Source organism: Pyrgilauda ruficollis, unplaced genomic scaffold (assembly GCF_017590135.1).
Source record: "Pyrgilauda ruficollis isolate IOZ18807 unplaced genomic scaffold, ASM1759013v1 scaffold68, whole genome shotgun sequence".
In the NCBI taxonomy this organism is placed as follows: domain Eukaryota; kingdom Metazoa; phylum Chordata; class Aves; order Passeriformes; family Passeridae; genus Pyrgilauda; species Pyrgilauda ruficollis.
In genome coordinates this window covers 1,712,725-1,734,021 of record NW_024528599.1, presented here as the reverse complement: position 1 = coordinate 1,734,021, position 21,297 = coordinate 1,712,725, and the positions used below count along the sequence as shown (strand labels likewise).

Sequence of the window (21,297 nt, the reverse complement as noted above, 5' to 3'; positions counted from 1 at the left end):
CTATTGCATTTCTGCTATCATATAAACATGGCAAGTTAGATCAGCCCCCTGTACAGCAAGTGAAATATTGCCTTTACATTTTCCTAAAAGTTAAAAAGTCAGAAATTCTGAGATGGGAATGATAAAATTGTTAAGCATATCCAGAAGAATGTAAGATACATCAATGTATCAATACACGCTCAAACGTCAAATGAAATATTATGTCTAGATACGAGGGATTCATCCCCCGTCAAGCTTCAGGGCTAGGAAATACTGTTCAATTGAACTTAAAGTCACAGGTGATGAAGTTTTCTGTGTTTCTGGAGATATTTGTATTTGTATGTATACTATGATACATACAAAAAATAAGATAATTAATTTATTAATATGCCTGAAAATGAATGTTACAAAAAAACAGAGTCATCACCACCTTTCCTGATTTTAAAAAGCAGGGGCCAAATTTCCTCCTGTACCATGTTTTCAGATCCAAAGCCTCCCTCAAGAGCCCTGCCTGCATGAGAGCTCCTAGATTCGACCTAGAGGAGTGTGGAGTATTTAACTGGCAAATTGTTTTATGGGATGGATCAGTTTCCCTACTTTAAAGCCCTTGCTTGATTTTGAATGATTCCTTTGTGGTTCAAAAGCTGCTTCAAAGGCCCAAATATAAACTACCCAGTAAATCTGTGAGCCTGCAAAGATGCTATAGGTGCTCTGTGTCCTCGTTAGTGTATGAAGCTGCAGGCCATACTGAGGTCTGCTCCTGGATGTTAAACACAACATGAGCTAATTTATGATAATATATAGATGATGAGCAATTTCTTGGTAGGCATGGAACAGCATTTAACTTCAAAGTGTGAATTTTATGCTGGGGTGTTAGGCATTACTGCTAGTTAGAGAGATTTATACTTAAAATTGATTAATTAATTAAATTAATATTTAATTATAATTAAGCATTATGTGTAGTCGTTCTATTCCTTTTCTTCAATATTTTGATGAATTGAAGTGCTACATGCTGAAGATCCTGATTTTTAAAATGCCATAAAGTAATTTAAAAAAAGCCTGGAAGAGACTTTGCAGAAATCTCTGTGTAACAATCACGCATAGCCTCAGCAATAATATTATTGACTAACATTTTGCAAAATTCAAACTTTGTTACATCATTTAGCACAACTGCATTCTGCATGTGATAGTGAGAATGGGTTTCTGTTCTGCTTTTTTTGATTTTTTTTTTCTAGACTCAGTTATAATAACAGATTGCTGGAATTGACTCCCAAAAGACGTACTGAAATTATTTTGCACCTTAGCTACTCTTCTGGAATACTCTTGTCAACAGACCAAAATGTTTTAAAAGCCCTAAGTCCTGTATAATTTCAGTCTGCTTTACATGGCCAGATTTGGGTGCAGAAAGTAACAATGCACCATTTGCTTTTTTTCTGAAACTGAAATTCTGAAAAATGTGCCCATTGCATTTCATAGCCTTGCTACGTGGCAGAGGTTTATCAGCTCTTTTGTCATCCCATTTTGGTGGTAGGATTCAAGCTGCCTTGGAAACTTTGGAATTGCTTTTCTCCTGGTATCACAGGGCCCAGGGACTCCCTCACTTGGGACGTCTTGGGTGAGGAGCTGGGGTTCCTCAGAGACCTCATTGAGGGCAGCTGGTCCCTGGCAAAGCTCCCACTCACGAGATGCTCTCTTGCTTATGTGGACAGTATCCAAAGTTCACTGTGCCTTTCCAGAAGGTCTGTGTATTCTTGTGCCTAGCTGTGTGGGAATAAATAGCATGGAGATTTCCATCCTTCTGTCTCCACAGGAGGACTTGGTAATTTGACACCGGACCTCTTAACCCAGCCATCTTTTGTAGGAACTGAATTTCCTTCCCCGTCTGGAAGAATTGGAAGGAGGTTGTTAGTTTCAATGAATTCAGCATCATTGCCCCACAAGCCCCCTCGCTGCTGTGTTACTGTGGAAGGAGAAAATTTGGCTCCAAATGACTAGTGGGATTCTTTAAAAAAAAATTTAAAATTTCAGTTTTATCACAAGATTTTGAGACTATACCTGAGGTTGGTGTTACTGCTTCTTAATGACATACCATGTGGCCTTTATGGACTGAGATTTCTGTGCATGTTAGTACATACTGAGTAAAAACATTGCTGTGAAATGATAAACTGTATTTATAGGCAACAGGGCAAAATCCTAGCTTCTGTTTAAAAAAAAAAAGGCTAAAAAGAGGGCATTTATACACTTTTAATGAGTATTGAACTTGCCAAAAATCTCTCAAATTGGTCCAGAGGTTTGGAATGAAGAATTATCATTTAAAGACGAACAATGTGAGTTCTGCTGCAATTTCAGCAGCAATCCCCAGACCTGTTTTCTTTATGCCATGAAAACTTTAGAAACATAAACAGTGCTGAATTGCCACTGGTACTGGATAATTTGGCTTTTATTGTTGCCTGCACTCTTCTTGTGTTCAAGAAAATAATTTAATACTCATTAGTAAATAGAAGGTAACTAAAGATGACTGTGACCTAGTCTGTTGAAAATTTCTCAGTACCTTTAATTTGTTAGTAAATTAAATGTATTTTATTTAAGCAGAATCATATATACAGTATATTAACTTTTTTTTTCCAGGCAATCTTTACTCAGCACAGAAAGGCCAGATGTATGGGAATTGTAAAAAATCAGGATATGCATAAAAACTGTTCAAGTGCATAAAGCAGCCCCATCTGGAAGACATCTAACAGAAATGAAGTTGTACAAAACCATTCCATTGATAATAAAGCTAATTTTTATGGGTCTGACAAGTATGTAATTATGTTCAGTGGTGCTTTTCAGATTTTATCACAGTCAATAAACCGCAGTGGTAATTTCATTCCCATTTGACATATTTACATGGAAACATTTGATTGGAGGAATTAGTAACCCTGAAAGCCTTGATAGATATGTTTTAATGATCTGTGACCTCCGCAGTCCCTCATCTGTTTATTGTTGCAACAGGCGAGAAGTCGTTCCTCTGTGACCTTTGTGGCTTTGCCGGCGGGACACGTCATGCCCTCACCAAGCACCGGCGGCAGCACACAGGTCAGTAAAGCTGTCTTTGCTCTTCGCTGTGTTTTCCCCAGCAAGGGAGTCCCTCTGCACTGGGGAGTAACGCAAGTCAAACAGCACGTTGCAGCACAAATAAGACATTGGCTCATTGTTTGCTTTGCTTTTGCTCGTTTTTGTGAAATCGCTGTGCCCATGGTCTGCATCAAATCTGTTAGCTGGGAGTTTGAATAATTCTTTGGGGGTGAGTGCAGGGTATTTATGGTGGGTTTGGGTTTTTATGGGTTTTTTTGATTCCTGAAGGAAGTAGAGTTGTGAAGACTGGCTTTCTTCTTTCAATGAGTACTAAGTCTACTAATTTTTTTTTCCAAGGCCCAAATAGATTACCTACTGTGAAGATTTTGCAAGAGACTGCTAGAATGTCCCTGGATGAAAATTAGAGACTACATATAAATTAATCCATTTTTTTGGACTGAAGTGTAGTTGAAAGCTAGTGTTGTTTCAGTTGCCCTTTTGTAATTTTAAAATAGTTTGTAATTAATAGGTGCAACTTTAAGAGTTACCACATGGCTGGCATGTAAAGCAAGATTTCTCTCCCAGAATTAGTAAAGCTTTCCTACCACATGGTTATAAAATTTTAATATCAGACAAAATTAAATTGGTTCTTAGTTTCAGAAGACCAGAAAAAGTGTAAGTATTAAACATTTATTAATACATTCTACCTTAATTGTGCTTTTTAGTAGTTCCTTGTGTTTGATTATTTGAATAGATTTTGTTCAAACAGACGTAGAAGTGTTGCTGTTTAAGCCACTGTAGTTTTTTGTTTTACTGACTATCATGAGGATAATGTAATATCAACAGGAATTGCAGTGTGAGTTAAGTGACCATTGTCTAATGTACAGTGGAAAGAAATGGCTAACAAATGAGAAGCTGTAGTTGTTACATCATGAATTTTCCATGGATTTTGTAAAGGAATCACAGTGGGAGATTTTATTATGTTCCTGTATAACTAATCTTCATTCAGGACATATACCATCTAAATGTGTAATTTCCTGGAGAGCAGCTACTCTCTTTCTTGAGAGCCTGAAGCAATTCTTCCCACCCTGTTTTTAGTTTATTTAAAGCAACCATATTTGGAGGGGATTTTGATGCTTTCAGAAAGGTAGGATTTTCAGTACTAGTCAATATCTTGAAATAGATAAGCTCTAAAAAATATATGTGTATTCAAGGCCAAAATTTGCTTGCTAGTCTCATTAGTAATCCTCCTTTCATATTTTTTTTTTTTCTAATAACCAGGAACATAAATTTGTGTACTGCCAAAGTCAGTTCCCATTCACTGCAGGAAGTTTGTATTTTTCAAGTGACCAATAAAAGTAATTTAGTAAACATAATAAGTTATCTTATTGTTACACTCTGAATGATAGCATGAGCAGTTACAACTACTGGAATAGAAGCTGTATGCTTCAGTTATAATTAAAGTTTCCATTTTTCTGGAGCTTTGAAGAATTTTCACATGTTGGCACAAGTTTAACAAATGTGGGCTAAGAAATTGATTAATTAATTAATTCTGTAGCAAAAATAAATCATTGTTATCAAGAGGATAGGAAATACCTTTTGTTTTTGATTGCCCTGCCATGTGAGCACATTGGGATCTTGCATACATCTAGGACTCATAGTCAGTGTAGCCACACAAATGGTAAACAGTTCTTTCAGGATGGGGATATAGAAGAAATGCAAATTCTTGTATTTACCCATGTTGTCTGTACCTATGATGTGAGTGCAGATCTAGTTTCTCTGAAATGTAAGCCTTTATCATCAAATATATATATATATATATATATATATATATATAGTATCATTAGGCCACCAGCCAAGAGGAAATCTATTTTATTTCCTGATTTATGTGCAAAATTAGGCTGAAAATATGGTGTACTCCTGGTGAAAAGCTGTCAAGATTTTTGAAGGCATTTTTGCCCTTCTTTTGCCAGTGTGGTAGAGGTTTCTTGTGCTATGATCACAGGGATTTACAGGTTATAGATCATGAAGCTTGCATCTAGCAAGCATAACTTTATATTTTATGTCAGGACTGGAGGCTCGTTATTACTTTGCTATTAACTTTATACTATATAGGACAGTATCTCAGAGACAGAGGGATCTATCTTTTTGGCATTTATCTGCCTCTGTGGCACAAACAATCAGAGATGATTCTTTAGCAGAAAAATTATCTGTACCTTCTATTTGTTTCAAGGAGAATGACACAATCCACCTTTGCTAGCATTGTTGCACTTACATGGGTTCCATTGTGTTTTCATCCAGTGCTCAACTTTATCTCAGTCATTAGCTGCTTACACTCCTCCTTGTACTTTTTACTTTTTTTTTCCTCTGTCTCCTGTTGGCACAATTTTCCCAAAGCATAATGCCAAAGCCAATTACAATCAGGTTGGAAAGGGATAGGTATCAAAAATATTCTAAATGGCTTAAATAATTCCCTGCTGTAATACAAGCTGTCAAGGGGGCTGACACAGAACATCTTCCAATCCAAAATTTACTTCTATCACCTGTCAGAGGCCCACAATTCAAGGGCAGATGAACAAATCCTCACATGTAGTTAAGGAGCCCTAACCAACTTAACAAGTCTCCTCTCGTCCCAGCCTCAAGGCCTCAGATGTCCTGACAGCCCAGAGAAATGTTCAGCTGCTGGTAGAGATTTGACACAAGGGAAGACTGGCTGTAGGACCAGCCACTTAGACTTTTGATACTCTTTATTCTGGTATTTCTTACTCTGTTCTTCTTGTTTTAGATGAGAGTCTTTCTTTGTACCTGGAGAATGCCTTTTTTATCTTGTGAAAGATGCATTTTTTTTTTTTGAAATATTACAGGTAACATGGAGTATAACTTGGTGTGAAAAAAGCTGACCCTTGGTCACTCTTACAGCAAACTACACAGACCACTTTGGTAAACAGGAGTTATCCCTTGAAGACATGTTTTTTGTTTTGAATGAAAAGAAGCATGGAAACGTTCAACTGAAAGGAACAGCCATTAGTTTTAAGACTTGAAAAACTTTAGTACTTAATATATTTGTAAACATGATGCATGTGCATAAAGATTTCCTTGATATAAGCCATCTCAACTGTAAAGTAGGAACAAATAATTTGACCTATCAAGAGAATCCTGGTGTGTTACCAGTTGATGTTTTTATTCTGTTTTAAATACATTGTCTCTGTAATGATGACCTGGTCCTGTGAGAAGCATACATTTTGGATGGAGAATAAGTTAAGTTGTTGCCTGATTTTGCCTGGGATGATGTTCCAACATTATTTTATGACCTGAATACGTGTTCTTCCAGTTGTATTCTGCAAGAATCTGTCCCTGGTATTCTGAAAGTCTTTCACTGATGATGTAAATATCCATGGCGTAAACTTCTGTTTTGTGAATTGAAGCAATGGCTTAAGGTGTGGTCCAGAGTTTGACCAGAATTATATCACACTGAAAGGAATACTTACATCTCTGTCTGCCAAATGCTTTACAATAGGCACTTGTGGCTGCCTAGGCTGTGATAAACTGTCTTAGGACACTTGGACCGCTCGCAGTATTGGCTGGTGCTGTGCGGTAAATAAGGGATAGTTTGCAGTGCTGCAGGAACATAGATGCTGTAGTTCTGGTGTCTCAACAAGGCTGCGAGGAAAAGATTTTGTGTTTTGAGTCATCCTGAAGCAAGTTTTTTTGATTCTTATTTTGTTCCAGTAAGAAAACCTTCCTGAAGATAGTTTTTTGCTGGATTTAGAGTAATTTGAATTACACAAAGAATTGAATGATTACCTGAATTTTGTAACATAAAAGTGTAAATAACCTCTAAATCAGCCACCAAAAATTAACACACACAGACATACAAGAAGCATATAATATCAGATAATTTAAATATTTTGCCTTAATCATAATCAACTAGGAGGAAAAACCAAGCAAGGGTAATTATTTCTGGCTTGAAATGAAAACACAGAAACAATTCATAATTTTAAAATGTCTTTTCTTTATGTTCTTGCTCTTATTGTTCTGCTCACCTCCTTTGTCTGCCCATTCTTCTACATGTTTCCCAGTAAACGTCCATGTTGTGCTGCAGTAGCTGACTCAGTCCCACAGTGTTGATTAGTCACAGCCTGTGTTCTCTTGCATGAAATCCCTATTTTAATGTTGGTTAGTACTCCTGCAAATTGCAAAAACCCCATCCTCACCTTCTACACATCAACAGTCAGCATTTGCTTTCCATGTGTTGGTTGTGGTGAGATCTTCCCAGGGTTGGTAGAAGTACATCACAGTAGTAAAGTGTTAGTGGGTAAGTACGCTTACTGAGCACTCCTTTGGCAGTCACCATGAACCTGGGGACTGCTTAAGGAGATCGTGTCTTTGTTCAAATATTTTCATGCATTTTTGAAGATGGTAGCTTATATTGTACAGAGCACTGTTTGTATGATTGTTTCTGCTCACTCATCTCAAGACATTTATAGGTCAATGTAATAAAGAAAGAAAATTTAATAATATATGTGTTTTTATCCAGATGAGTGACTCACTTTGTGTTTCTATTTCTCATGTGAACTGCTCTTTGACTTTAATGTGTAGTTACATTACTCGGCATTGAATTTATATGTATAATGTAGCTTCTCCCCTTCAGCTTCGCCACCACAGCTTAAAAGAATTATAATGTTGAATACCACAGGAAATGCAGCACAGTAAGAAGACTTACTTCTCTTTTCAGCAAGAGGTGAAATCTGAAGAGCATCTTTGTTGTTTTCCTTTTTCTATTTACACCATTTACAGCAGATTGGCAAACTGATTATAGCACACCTTTGACTAGCAAAGACACCAAAAACCTGGGCTTTTAAAACTTTCTCCCTACCTTAGAGAAATTTACAATTTCTCTAAGAGAAAGATAAAGCAAGTAGCTTTCTGTAAGTAGCAAGAGAAAAAGAGAAAACTGGAGTTACTGATTAGCAGCAGCTTTTATATACTAGTGTTCTGTATGATGTGGCCCTTTTGTCATTTTCTTCCCCAATTTTTGACTGTTGAAACACAAATTTTCCATGTCAGGTGACTTAATCAACAGATGCACTTCAGAAGTTGGTTGCAGTGTTGTCAAAAATGAAAAGCCATTTCCTTTGTAATCCCGTGGTCAGGAAATGTAGCTTTTTGAAAGCGCTTGTGTTAAAAACAAAGTAAACCCCCACAGAGTGGGTCCTTGATCTTGGAATGTGTGTCCTTTTTTGTTCCTCCATAGAACTTGTTGACCATTGAATCATTTTGGGGCACCTATCTTTTTTTTTAATAGGGCTTGTTATTGACAAAGGTAGAGATGGTGAGAGACAGATTAGTCTTCTGTAGTGGTAATGGGTGGGGGCTGATTTAATTTTTTTTACCTTTATTGGTCTTTAAATAGAATAGACTTTGTCCTTATGGTTATGGATACACCATTTAAAGTTATTACATACTATTGTTTTAAAAAATACTGTCGATACTGGTATTTTTATTTGTGTCATTTTAATTTTGTATGAATTAGAACCTTGACAGGAGGTGAACAAGAGTCCTCTTGGAATTTTTAATGGCAGCCCATATTAAAAGAATTATGTTTATTGCCTGAAATGTCTGGGGGCAAGAAGGGTGGAGGGAAAACTAGGGCACAAAGACCGATTAGAAGCATCCTGGCCCATAGATAGGGAGCACAAAAAATTCTTAAATCAGTAGGTCTATGGAAAGCTTTAATAAATAAACAAGTAAATAAAAGTACTCCTTCAGCTAATATGCTCTTCAATATCACCCAACCCAAAGAAATACCTAGTTGTCTTTTAGGTTTTTTCAACTGTACTAATTAACCTGGTTGATTTTTCATAAAAACATTGTTTCTTATGTACAGCTGCTAAGAATTACAGGCTGTGCTAGGCTGTCTTTTTTCCTCCCCATTTAGTTGGCTTTTGTTGTGTGGTTCTGCTGTGATGTATTTTCTGTCAGGTGAGATTTACACATAGTCTACTTGACAGGAGCAGTTAGCCACAAGGATTTCCTAAGGAGAAACTTCCTGGAGCAGTGGGCAAGGATTACCATTTTTCTTACAGTCACGATGGAATTTGCAAGCCCTCCTGGCTTCAACAGGCCCTCACTCAGCTGTCAGCCTCACTGGCCCTGCCCTGGCACAGCAGCAAACCTTTGTTTGATTTGTTCTCTCCTGAATGGCAAACTAAAAATCTCCTTTCAGTTCAGATCTGCCTTTTTTTTTTTTTTTTTTTTTTTCCAAGGGGGCAAGTTGGCAAGGTTCTAGTGCATTTTAAATGAAAGCAGTTAAAATAAGTATGTATGTTATCTAAAATACCTGTGGCTTAACTACTTAGGCTTGAAAATGTTGCTATCTTCTTTAATGCTAGATGATAAAATAAATCAGAAGGGGAAATGTTCAGTTCAAGAACAGGTTATGTTGCTAGGGAGTCTATGGCCTCCCAGAGAGTTAATTGAAGCAGCAGCCACTACCACGCAAGCTGCTGGGAGAATCAGCTTCTCCAGAGCAGAGTGTCAGGGTCTGACAAGAAAACCCCATTTGGGGCAGGAAAGACATACTTTCTAGCAGTCTCAATTTGTCCAGCATGGAGGCTTTGGCTTTGTGTCCTGCCCCTTCACCTTTCCTTGTCCCATGAAACAATAAATGAAAAACATTGGCTGGTATTCTCTCCCACAGCTGCTAAAAGCAATTATTCCAACTCTTTATGGAGCTTTCAGAAGCTGCTCTGTTCTCTTTCCATCCAGCATCAGGCGTTTTTCAGGCCTTGAGGGCCTTGTGCATCTTTTTCCCTTGGGAAGGAAAACCCCAACAATCTCCAAGAATGAGAAATGCATATTTCTCTCTGTTCTCAGAATTCTGGCAAAGTCTATGTCAAAATCTTCAGTGTCTCCTGCTATAAACAGCTTGAAAAATTCGTCTTGGAGGCATGGCTGTTTGGGAGTGGCCTGTTGCTACTGATTGCAGAAGGCCACTCGTACTGATATTCTTACGCTGGTGGTGTGTCTTCTGTCATCCTGAAAAACTTCACGTTATACCTGCTAAGAGGGTTATGGTTCAGTTTGAAACTGCCTGTCCTAGGTCTCTGAACAGCCTACAAGGTACATGTCTGTTCCTAGCAGTTTCATCCAGACTTCTTGAGTCAGGGATGTTGATTCTTTATGTAGTTTTTAGATAAATACATTGGAAGGCTTGCGCATTGCAGTGAAGATCACCTAAGTCAGGAAATGGCTTTTAGTTTCTCCATACTTTTCTTCGGTTAGTAGTCCTCTAAAAATTTTCAGTGCAGCTGTACATTGAGCAGAGATTGAATTTTAGTCATCTGAAAATATTGTGCTAGTCAAAGTTTAGTAGTTGGTGTTTGTTTGTTTTATCTTCATTAACCTTTCAAGTCCTTCTGCTGAAAATTGGCCTACTGTTCAGAAAATATTCACAAGGGCAGAAGACTAACAGGCAAGATAGTGGAGAAGAGAGTTCTGTTTCATATTCTCAGTCCCAGTTTATTTATGTTATTTAAATGATAACATTAAAAATTTAGGTTGGAGATGGAAACAAAGACACTTTTCACCTGGAGATATTCCTTTCTGAGCATATGTTGAATACAAGCATCAGTGTGATTTTTCTCCTTCTGCCTCCCCCTGTGTTGCTTTTGGGGCTGTTCTTGGCCCAGATTGAAGAGAAGATGTGGTGTGAGACAAATGCCTGTCACCTGGTTAGGGTATTTTCATGGAGTAAGACCCAGTAACAAGGTTACTCTGTTTCAGTGCTGTTCTTTCTCTTCCTTTTTGCTGCTGTGTAATTTCCTGTGGGAAGTCAGCTGGATACTGATGTGTTTCTGTCATATTTTGCAGTTAATGCATTGTATTTGGAAATTTTGTTGTATTTATGTTTGCTATATATATACACACAAGCTAAAAGTTGTCTCAAGGGGTATGCCAGAAATTTAGGTTTGTCTTCCTTTTTTGGAGATGAAAACTGATAATCTTCTCTTGTCACCTTCTAGGAGAGAAACCATTCAAATGTGATGAGTGTAACTTTGCTTCCACAACACAATCGCATCTGACACGACATAAGCGTGTCCATACTGGAGAAAAGCCTTACAGATGTCCCTGGTGTGACTACAGGTAATGAGTCATTAACTAAAGCATGATGAGAGAAGGGTTAAGGTGATCAGATGAGGTTCATTTGAAGCCACCAATAAAAATATATTGCCATTAAAACACCATCAGGGCAGCAGTAATTACATATTAAATTAGGAGCTAAATTTAAAAACTTAGTCTTCAGTATTTAGGTGTTACTTTATAAAGAAAAACAAATGATGGGAAACCTTTTAGTGGTAACACTACAGTGCTAATGTTGAGTGTTTGTTTCACAGCTGCTCCAGTGTCTGTTTGAATTCTCTGTGGTGAGGCTGCTTATCTACATTGCCTTTTCAAATCATTTGTGGTTTTGAAATTTTTCTTGGTTGAGTTGCAACCATTTCACCAAGAAAAGAAAAGTTCTTTAAAAGGCTTACCAGCATAAATACTCACTAGACACTTATTAGAACTGGAAACAACTTGAGGTAGTTACAGTTCTTCAGAGTCTTCTCTGAACAGTTCTGCTCCAGTTTTCCTTTTCCTTGCTAGCCAGGGTGTTAGGATGGAAGTTGGCCATGGGGTTGGTTGCATGGCAAAGCCTCCCATGTTACACCACTAAAACCCATCCCCATGTTAGGGCAGTTGAAATTTTAAATTTAAAGTTTAAATTTTAAAGGAATCATATGACTGAACAGTAAAGATTACTTCTGGTGCTTATTGCCTGTGTCTTTGGCTTGTTATAGATTACTTGTTAAATGATCTCTTATTGGTTCTTAAGTGCATCTTTACTCTTAAATACACTTCTTCTGCATTCTTGAGTACTTTTAATACCTTGCAGTGAGGTGGCTAGTCTGTGTGTACCATAAAGGAATCCATAGAAGTATTTTGTGGACAATTTGCAAGAGTTGATGTTCAAAAAGTTTTTAAAAATCAGCATTACATTTGATAAATGGCATATGATTAGATGTATGTGTTGTGATGCATGCACACTAGAGGGAAAAGTTAAACATTTTATTATACCTCTATAGCATTTTTTATTTTCTTTTCATGCTGAACATACAACTGTAATGTTCCTTTAGTATAAGTTTTAATGTAGTTTCCTAAAGCAAGACTATATAATGAAGCCTATCTGCTCTCATAATACCTGTTTTCATGCTATTTATGAGCTACTTTACAGAAAACTCTTGTACAGAAAAGCTTCTGCAGTGGTCACACATTTTCTGTACAAAACATCATTTTGTTTGTGTGGGGCAAACATTCAGTGAACTCTTCTGTACTGAGCACCCATTAAATCACATACTAGAACTGCAGAGAACTGAATTTGATAACCTCAGGGGGAGGGGACTGTGTTTCTATGCTGCCACCTTAAGGGTGTCACTGCTTTCTTTATATTTTTCTTTATAAGTAGAAGTGGTTTTGTCAGCTTCAGTAAGTCATCTAGGAAATAGAGGTGGTTTTCATTTGTCAGAGCAGTTGTGTTAAAAGGTCTGTGTTGAGTGAAGTGAGAGCATGTAAGCATTAGTGTGACATGATGTGCTGCACTGAAGGTAAGAAGTGCTGTCTTTAATGCTGTGTGTTTTAGGACACTTAATCTTGTGGTCATCCACTTTTACTGAATCATCCCAACTGGCAGGATTAGTCTTATTACAGGGCTAGGTAATGAGAAGTGGATTACAGTGGGATTGAGATCCTAGCTTGAAGACCCAAGACACTGGGAGTGTTGTAGATGTGAATCAGTTTGGGGTTTGTTACACAGATCCAATGAGTGGATGTGCTTCCCTCACTCAGGATGACAAAATGCGTAACCCAGTGCTCTGTTGAGTGAAAGACAGGAGATCATTTTACTTTGGATAAAGAGTTTTCTATATGGGATAGAAATTCCAAGAAATAGAACGTTTTAAGAGTATTTTATTATACTGGAGGTTATTAGAGAATATGCAAGCACAGCATATTTTATCAGGATTAACAAGAAATATCTGGGCATGCCCTGCCTTTATATTACTGAAAAATAGATGTTTCATGACAATAGAATGTTAGTTTCCATCTTTCACAGGCCAATTTTGACCTAACCTTTGGAGGCTGATCTCTACAGATACCAGCTGATGAAGTTTTGATTCTGCAGGAAATGTGTTCCAAACTCAGCTGAAAAACATCTGGTAGGGATGCAGGAACCAGAGCTATGCTGCTGCTGCTGCTGCTGCAAGTTCATAGAGGCAGTGAGGCACTCTGTGTAGCTGCAGAGGAGCCCGTAGAGGGGCTGCTGTATTGATTAGCTCAGCAGTCCTGCTTGTGCCTGCCAGTTTCCACAGTCCTGGGATATTAGCCAGCCTTTTTGGCAAGTATATGTTCTGCTCTCTATCCACCTCTCTCTTCATTTTAAACTACAATTTTAAAGGAATCACATATTGCCTCCTTGTCAAGTCACGCAGTATTTCTCTTTTAAAGGAAAGTTATTAGCAACTCTGTAAACAATATTGTTTGCACCAGTTCAGCAGATGGTATATAGTCTTGCAAGTGTCATCTAGAGAAAATGTTAAAATGAAGATTTTAAAATCTGCTGATCTAGTGATAAAATTCACCCTAAGTCTAGTGGTTGAGGTCTCATTGTGATGCTGTGAGCTCGGCCCTTGCACTGTAAGTTCATCCAGACTATTTCATGTGTTGCTGTTTAGTGTTGCTTGGCAACTGCAGACTCTTTAGTGAGCCTTGTACTTTCAGGGAGGTGAGTATTCCTCTTTGTGTGCTGGGATATGGGGGAAAGTATTGTTAGTCCTAATATAAAATTTCCTTTCATTGATAACTGATCTCTGTTCTATAAAGTAGTTTGAGACACTTAATTAAAACAGTGGCTAAGTACAAGATATTTAAACAATTCCCATTCAGCTCATTGGTGTTCAGAGTATTCTTGGAGATTCTTGACTTCAAACTTCTCAATTCCTCGGCCTGAAATTGTGAATAATCATCCTGCAAAAATTCTTGCCAGTCTAGTGAGTGAGAGGCTAGATAACTCTGGCTTTTCTGAAGTACAGAAAAAGGGCTATTGGAAGAAACTAATCTGAATTTAGGAACTGTTACAAACTTTATAAACTGAAGTATGATAAACTGTATGATACTATGGGGAAAAGAGTGATTTTGGCTGCATGGAACAGAAAAGGCAATTTATTCCCTATATAGCACACAGCATGAGACATTCTTTTTTTAACTAGAAAAAGACATGAATGGATGTGATTTTCTGAAGGGAATAGTAAACTAACTTAGCATTTTTAGCTTGCAAATTATAAATTCTTTATAGTATGCATATGTTTATAGTTGTACTTCAGTATTCTTGTGAAAAATGTTCCCTTCCATCTCTAGTTTTTGTACTGTGACCACTTGATATTTATTTTTGTCTAAATCTTTTGTATTTTGATGACAAAAAAATTGACATCTGCTTTTCGATACATGTAGTATGCAACTTCCAGTAACAATTACAATTTGAAATTATGTTTTCGGTATAGTTTTAAAAATCCTTTAGAAGGAAGCAAAGTATAATATTCATAAACACATTTACTTGTATTTTTGATTACATATTTTTCACATTTGGGTTTTCAATTTAGGTTTTCCCTATTTAGATAAAAATATGCATGATTTTCCTTTGCATTTACTTTTTCAAATCACACAGCATGTCTCTCCATTCTTAAGTCAATGTGCTTTGTCATACAAAAATATTCATTCACCCTTAATTAATGTTCAACCTAATTTTATAATACAGAATTGGTCTCACAGGGCCCTGCACTACCATTACTTATGCAATGCTTATTTTATATTTCCTAGTCATTTAAAAAAGATGTGTTATGTGGCTGAACTTTTCAGATGACAGCGTCCTGGAGTAACACTGACAACAATACTGTTTGCATTTGGTAGTGGGCACAGTAAACGCTGAAGAGCTGTATAACATCCTGAATTCAAACAGCGTCTGTGACACAGATTTCTAAATCTGTTGGCTGTATAGTCTGTGGACAGACTTTCTAAACCTGCAGCATAGTTAGGTACCTGAATTTAACCTGATTGTGGTAGTGAAAAATTGCCCTAAGTCTGATGTTGTCAATGAAAGTTGCAGATATACAGCATTTTCAGAACTAAACTGGTTTTTTGCATGTGACTAAGAAAGGGAAATCTCATTTATTCATAGGTATGGTTTTAAATTTAACTTTAAATTTGTTCTGACTTTCTATATAACTACTACAACTTCTCAGGCAATTTATGTTCGTGGTGTGTGAGAGGGATGTTTCAGTGAAATGGATCTGAATTACATGGGGGGAGCATGCAAAAGGCAGAACTCTGCTTTTCTCACATGATCAGATTTGTTGGATTACAGTGCTCAGGAGAAGCACTGGCATAGTTTCATGATGCAGAAGGAGTATTGCTACGACTTTGACCACAGGAGTGTGGGGCTGATATTATGTTAATATGCTTCAGGCCATCCCTCTGCTGTGATTAAAGAAAATAATTTTCACTTCTCCGGGATTCCACTGTATGGTTCATTTTGCACAGAACCATGGTGGTGAGGGAATGGAAGGCAATATGCAGGGGTATTCCTTAGCCATAGATAAAAAGGTACAGAAGTTGGATAAAACAAACAGCCAGACCAGCAATACAGCACGCATTCCTTTCTATAAAGTATACGACTTGTGAAGGATGTCTTACAATACTGAGAATAAATAGCATACATTTTTAATATAATTATATAAGCTAAAATAAATATTTTACATTTATTATGCATAATAAAATAATTAGACAACATTCTGTAAGGTATTATGGCATCTGAATTCCAACTGCAGACGGATTCATTGCATATTTTCAGCAGCAGCAGCAGCATGACTTAGGAGGAGTTACTCCACAGGGGCTACTTTTCTTTTTTTAGACAGCATCCCTAGGGAGTTCCTATTTCTGTCTGACTTACAGTATCTGTTCATAGGTTGTAAAGACCAGTTTATTATACACTCCGGGATTTGCACCTAAGTCATAAGAATGTGCAAAGTAAGTGTTTTCTCTCTGTTTTGGTGAACTCAATAATTTTAGGTATGATTGCATCAGCTGTGCACTATTCCCTTGTTACATCAAAGATAACTAGGGACTACTTTACTGATGAGGTAACAATACATACTAATTCACAGCAAAACTGAAAGGCTGTTAAGGCAAATTTTACATAAAATGATGAAAACAGTATATTTATCATTAAAACATTAATATCAACATGCGCTTTGTTACCAGTGAAATTTAATATGCCAGTGTAGGAAATAACTAGGTAATACAGCTGTATAGGCTGATGAGGATTCCAGGTGGCAATCAGCATTGCACTATGGGAGAACACTTTTTTATACATATATATATATATATATATACACACACACAAATGCAGAATTGGAAAAAATATGGTGCATACACTTTGTACAAATACAAAGTTGTTAAGGAAAATAAAGCATGTATGTAATACAGCAAACAGGGCCTTTGGGAAGTACTTCAGCTTCTGTTGTGTTCAGCAGCAAGAGTTGAGGATATCCAGTGCCTTGTGCTAGGAGACTTATAAACAAATGAAGATAGAAGTTTAGAGAGACATTCTGTCAGTGCATGGGCACAGTTCCCAGATAAAAACTCAGAATATTATTCCCTCCTTAGTTTTTAATAAACATTAAGGTAAAATATTTGGAAATATTTCTAATAATCTGGAATAAAATATGTTGTAGCATTTAAGTCTTGAAAAGAAAAATAATCTGAAATAGAATTTAGATATAGTTGCAAAAACATTTTAATTATTCCAGCGAATACATGGCATACAAAACAATGGTCAGCATAATTACCTTTTGTAATGTTTCTGTGGCTTAATAAAACCTCTTATATTCACTTAAGTTTTAGCATATAGTTTATGTGGTGAACTCAGAATGAAAATATGCAGTGTTGCAGTAGCCAATGCAGAGCAGCTCTCAGGCTCACCAGCTTAAGCAGACGTAATTCCTAACACTCGGAACCGCAGAGCACGCAGGTAACGACATGACCCTTGCTGGGATGTGTCTACTGTCTGCACTGACTGAGAAATTGTGTCTCTGCAGTTTTGGGCAATCCTTGGTGACAGCATATAAAAGAACATGGGCTCCCTCTCTCAAAGCTGTCCCTGTCCAATGTCACTGCATGGAGTGCTTAAGAGAACGTGTGTGTGCAAGGGAGCACGATTGGTTCTTAGGAGGAGGTAGGTGTCCCAGCACACACGTGTGCACTGCCATGCGCTGACTCGGTGACTGAGGTCCACTGGGAAGTTGCCATGTTAAGAGACCTTGGCACAGCATGAAATACTGTCATCATTTTGTGAGGTCCTCCACATTTGTAATTAAAAGTGTAGTAAATGTACTCTACTTGGTAGAAGGGTAGTATGGACGTTTACTGATTTTAATGTCTAATACTTGTTAAAGAAGTTCATCAATAATTCCATGAGCCTTGGTACCTCTTTTGTTGTTTTGGGTTTTTTCCTTTTTTTTTTTTTTTTTTTTTTTTTACTTGTTTGTTCTTAGGGGTTGTTTTTCCCCCCTATTGCCACTCTAAGAAAGAGGAATTAAAATATGCCTTTTTAACTCAATGGGTCTGTGATTCTCATGCTAACACTGAACTTGGGACTTTAAGGATCTGCCCAAGTTGTGGTGCAATTGCAAACACTGATAATACTATTCTAGTCTCATTTTAGGTTGAGTCCTTTGAAGGACAACTTTTAAGGGATCTATTTAAGCCTAAATGCTGTGCTAAATTACTCAAAGGAGTCTGCTGAGTTTAATGTTACTGAGACTTGAAGCCATTTTGATATCAATGTAAAAATTAATATCTGGTTTCAACATCTCTTTGTTACAGACTGTCTTGATTGTAGGCCAGCACTTTGTAATTTGTTCACACTTTAAGTTCTGAAAAAACATGGTCACTCTCCTGATTTCTTTCAGTAGTCACTGTCTTTCCCTTACTGTTCAATTTGGGCTTTGTCCCTAAATGTTTCTGAGGCAGCCCCTTCCCTGCTGAACTGATGCTGGTTTTTCTGAATCAGTGTCCAAGACACTTAACCCAAAACTTTGAAGTATTTGGTGTCTAGGAAATATGAATAAGACCACTTTATGCAGATTAATGTAACTAATGTATTCTTTTATTGTATTTTATCTTCTCTGTCCTCACACTTCTTTTTTTGCTGTCATATGTAGTCATCACTGTCTCATCTATTCCTCTTTCTCAAAGAGCATAAATATGTTATCATAAATACATGCATATTTATATTTAAGATATACTTAATTCATGATTATCAATCTGAAACACCAGCATATTATTCAAATTAAAACAATCCTAAATATGTTGTATTTTGATAGTAAATAACATTTTAGTAATAACCTCAAGATGAACAGCAATGCTATGGTCTTAATATAGCTTGTAGTAGCAAAAAGACCTGTAATTTCCTATTCTTACAGTGCTTCTGATAAAAAAGTACAATGGAGATTTTTTTATGTCTACAAATAAACTTCCATTTGTTAGAATGGTTTGATCTAAAAATAATCATTGGCATCATGGCTTAATTAATGTGAGCCTTTTGTGTAAAACATATTTTAAAAAAGATTAAAACAACCATATATGTTTTCTTTGCTCTTGCCTGTCAGCAGAGAATAAAATAATTAATTTGTTTGTTTCTTTTGGCATTCCTTAATCCCCAATCCAGTAATTATAAAAGGGCCAAAGCCATCTTTGAGGGTGATGAAATCTACAAGGAATTATTATTATTATTATTATTATTATTATTATTGTTGTTGTTGTTGTTGTTGTTGTTGTTGTTGTTGTTGTTGTTGTTATTATTATTATTGTTATTATTACTACTGCTGATAGCTACCATCTAACTATGTGGCAGGTAGCTAGCAACCTGAAATTACTTTGGTAGCACTATAGGTCTCCAAGATGAAATTGATAGACACGAGCCTGTTGTGTTGTGTGGGGTTTATTCTCCAGGCTGCATGGCTGCTACCCTGTAAAACAAGTTCCTGCGTTAATGCTGTCTTTGTGACAACTTTCCCTCTTCCTCCTTCACATGTCACATACAAAACAGATTAAATCTGGGGAAGTCACAGAAAGCAAATTCTGTTCTGAAGTCCCAGAAAGAGGTATACTCCAGTGCAAGGGGAAGAAAGGGAAAGGCTTTTTCTGTTTAAAGTCTGATGCAAATGAGATAAAGAAAAGAATTGCTGAATAGCAAGTAAAATAGGGAAAGGAAAGAGCTTTTGTGTTTGAGAAAAGCTTGCTACTTAGATACTTTTAATGCATTAGAAATGGTGAGCAATTTTCCAGATAAATTTGGCATTGTTAGAAATTCCTGATTTATTAAAGCTGAATAAAATTCCTTGCGCATTCCAGCAGAGTTGCCCTTGTCTGTGTACCAGCTTCTGCCCAAATTCTCCTGGGGAGTTATGTTGGGGCACTTTTGGAACTCAGGTACTAGAGCCTCTGTGACCACCACAGGTTCCCCACCTGCAGAGTGGAAGCGTGAGCTCGACGCACCAGGCTGGCACCTCTGCAGCGTGGCTGGAGAGTGTCTGCCGGGCACCACCATATGTATGGTGGGACTGAGGCTCTGGAGCAGCATCAGCACCTGGCGTTTGGAAGTCTGGTGCTCCTGGCCACACTCTTCCCAATGTGTGGGTTACCCCTATGGGCTGAAAGCTCATCTCTGAGAACCTCAGCTTTTTGCTTTGGAGAGAGAGCCATTCGAGATTTGGGAGCTCAGAGTTCTGAAGATGTTTCTTTGAACCTGTGGGTTCAAAGTTGCTGCTTAGTGTTGGCCAGGGGAGAGCTTGTCTCAAGGTTTGCATTGTTGCCTTTTCTCCTTTCTGAGCAGCCGGGAAAAGGTGTTGCATTCTCCACGGGATAATGTGGCATAAGGAAGACAGGCCATTTGGTATACAACAGCTCACCATCCCTAAAACCATTTTGCAGTCTCTGTTGTATGATACTCTACTTTATTCTCATAAGTCATGGATCAGGGATCCCTATTTCCCTTGAGACTTTACTTACAAAAAGACAATCTGGAGAGGAGCCTGTTGTCCTGTTGTGACTTGTTAAGTTGCTTATTACCGCTATTTTGTCCCTGGTTGGGATGATCTTTGTGGTTTTGCTAGGCATGTTTAGATCTGAATAATAGCCATACATATAGCTGAGACTTCTTAGGGAATAAACAGCATATAAAGCACTCAGTTTTGTTATTGCAAGTGATGGAGTACTGATCTGGTGTTATCTTTTTTTTTTTTTTAATGTGTTTTAAAGTGTCCTCTTTTAATAGTGGAAAAGGAATTAAGGAAAGAAAATATATATGAACAAAAGTTTGCTCTGCGTTTTTGGATGCATTGGGTCAAAGCTACTTCTTACTTTGTGTCTTCAGAGAAAAGATGAGGTTGGTACAGCGCACCTCATCATCTCCTCAGCAAGTTAGATATGCTGAGGCTTAGTGTGCCTAATGCAATGGAACAAGCTAATGCAACAGTGTTCTCCTTTCTCCCTCCCCCATGGGTTAGAGGATTGGGGTGGAGACATTCCTTGATGTTTTCCCACCTCCTTCTGTAAGTGCATGGGTTTTTTCCCTAGGTTTCTTTTTCGTTCCACTTAAGCAAACCACCCAGCTCACTGTCATTCCTAGAATATAGATCTATACCCATAAATCCACATTTTTAGTTAATACATTAAAGGGATACTTCTCCTGGTGTTCTTCAGCATTGCTATCTTTTTTTTTTTTATATATATTTAGTGATGTTGTCATTTAAATCCCACAAACTCTTCATTTCATAATACTCTAAAATTATTTGTGTTATAATCCTGTAAACACAGCTAGTGGTTCTGCTGATATCATAAACTACCTGAACATCATCCTGTGGTTCATTGTGATATTGCTAATACCCCTTAAAATATAGTATTTGTAGTTTCTTGTTTGTAACTTCCGTGCATGCTCCTTTAATCCCCGTTCAAGATGATTATGGATTCTCTCTAACAACTGTAGCATGGGACATCATTTGTTCAGCTGCAAATCCCATGTGGAAAGCCTTCTCAAACTGAGCTTCTTTAAAACATTTCTGTTGAAATTTTGCATGCACAATCTACAGGGCGAGCAATACTTAGAAC

General features: G+C 37.3%; 1 protein-coding gene across 5 annotated transcripts in view; it reads left to right on the top strand.

Annotated features, from left to right (window-relative positions):
• Positions 1 to 21,297, top strand: part of ZNF407 (zinc finger protein 407) — a 333,732-nt gene that overhangs the window by 197,446 nt on the left and 114,989 nt on the right. For all 5 annotated transcript variants that reach the window (XM_041484804.1, XM_041484806.1, XM_041484807.1 and 2 more), the window contains 2 exons: positions 2,974 to 3,057; positions 11,061 to 11,181. In XM_041484804.1, coding sequence (XP_041340738.1) covers positions 2,974 to 3,057; positions 11,061 to 11,181 — 205 coding nt within the window. The remainder of the gene's footprint in view (positions 1 to 2,973; positions 3,058 to 11,060; positions 11,182 to 21,297) is intronic.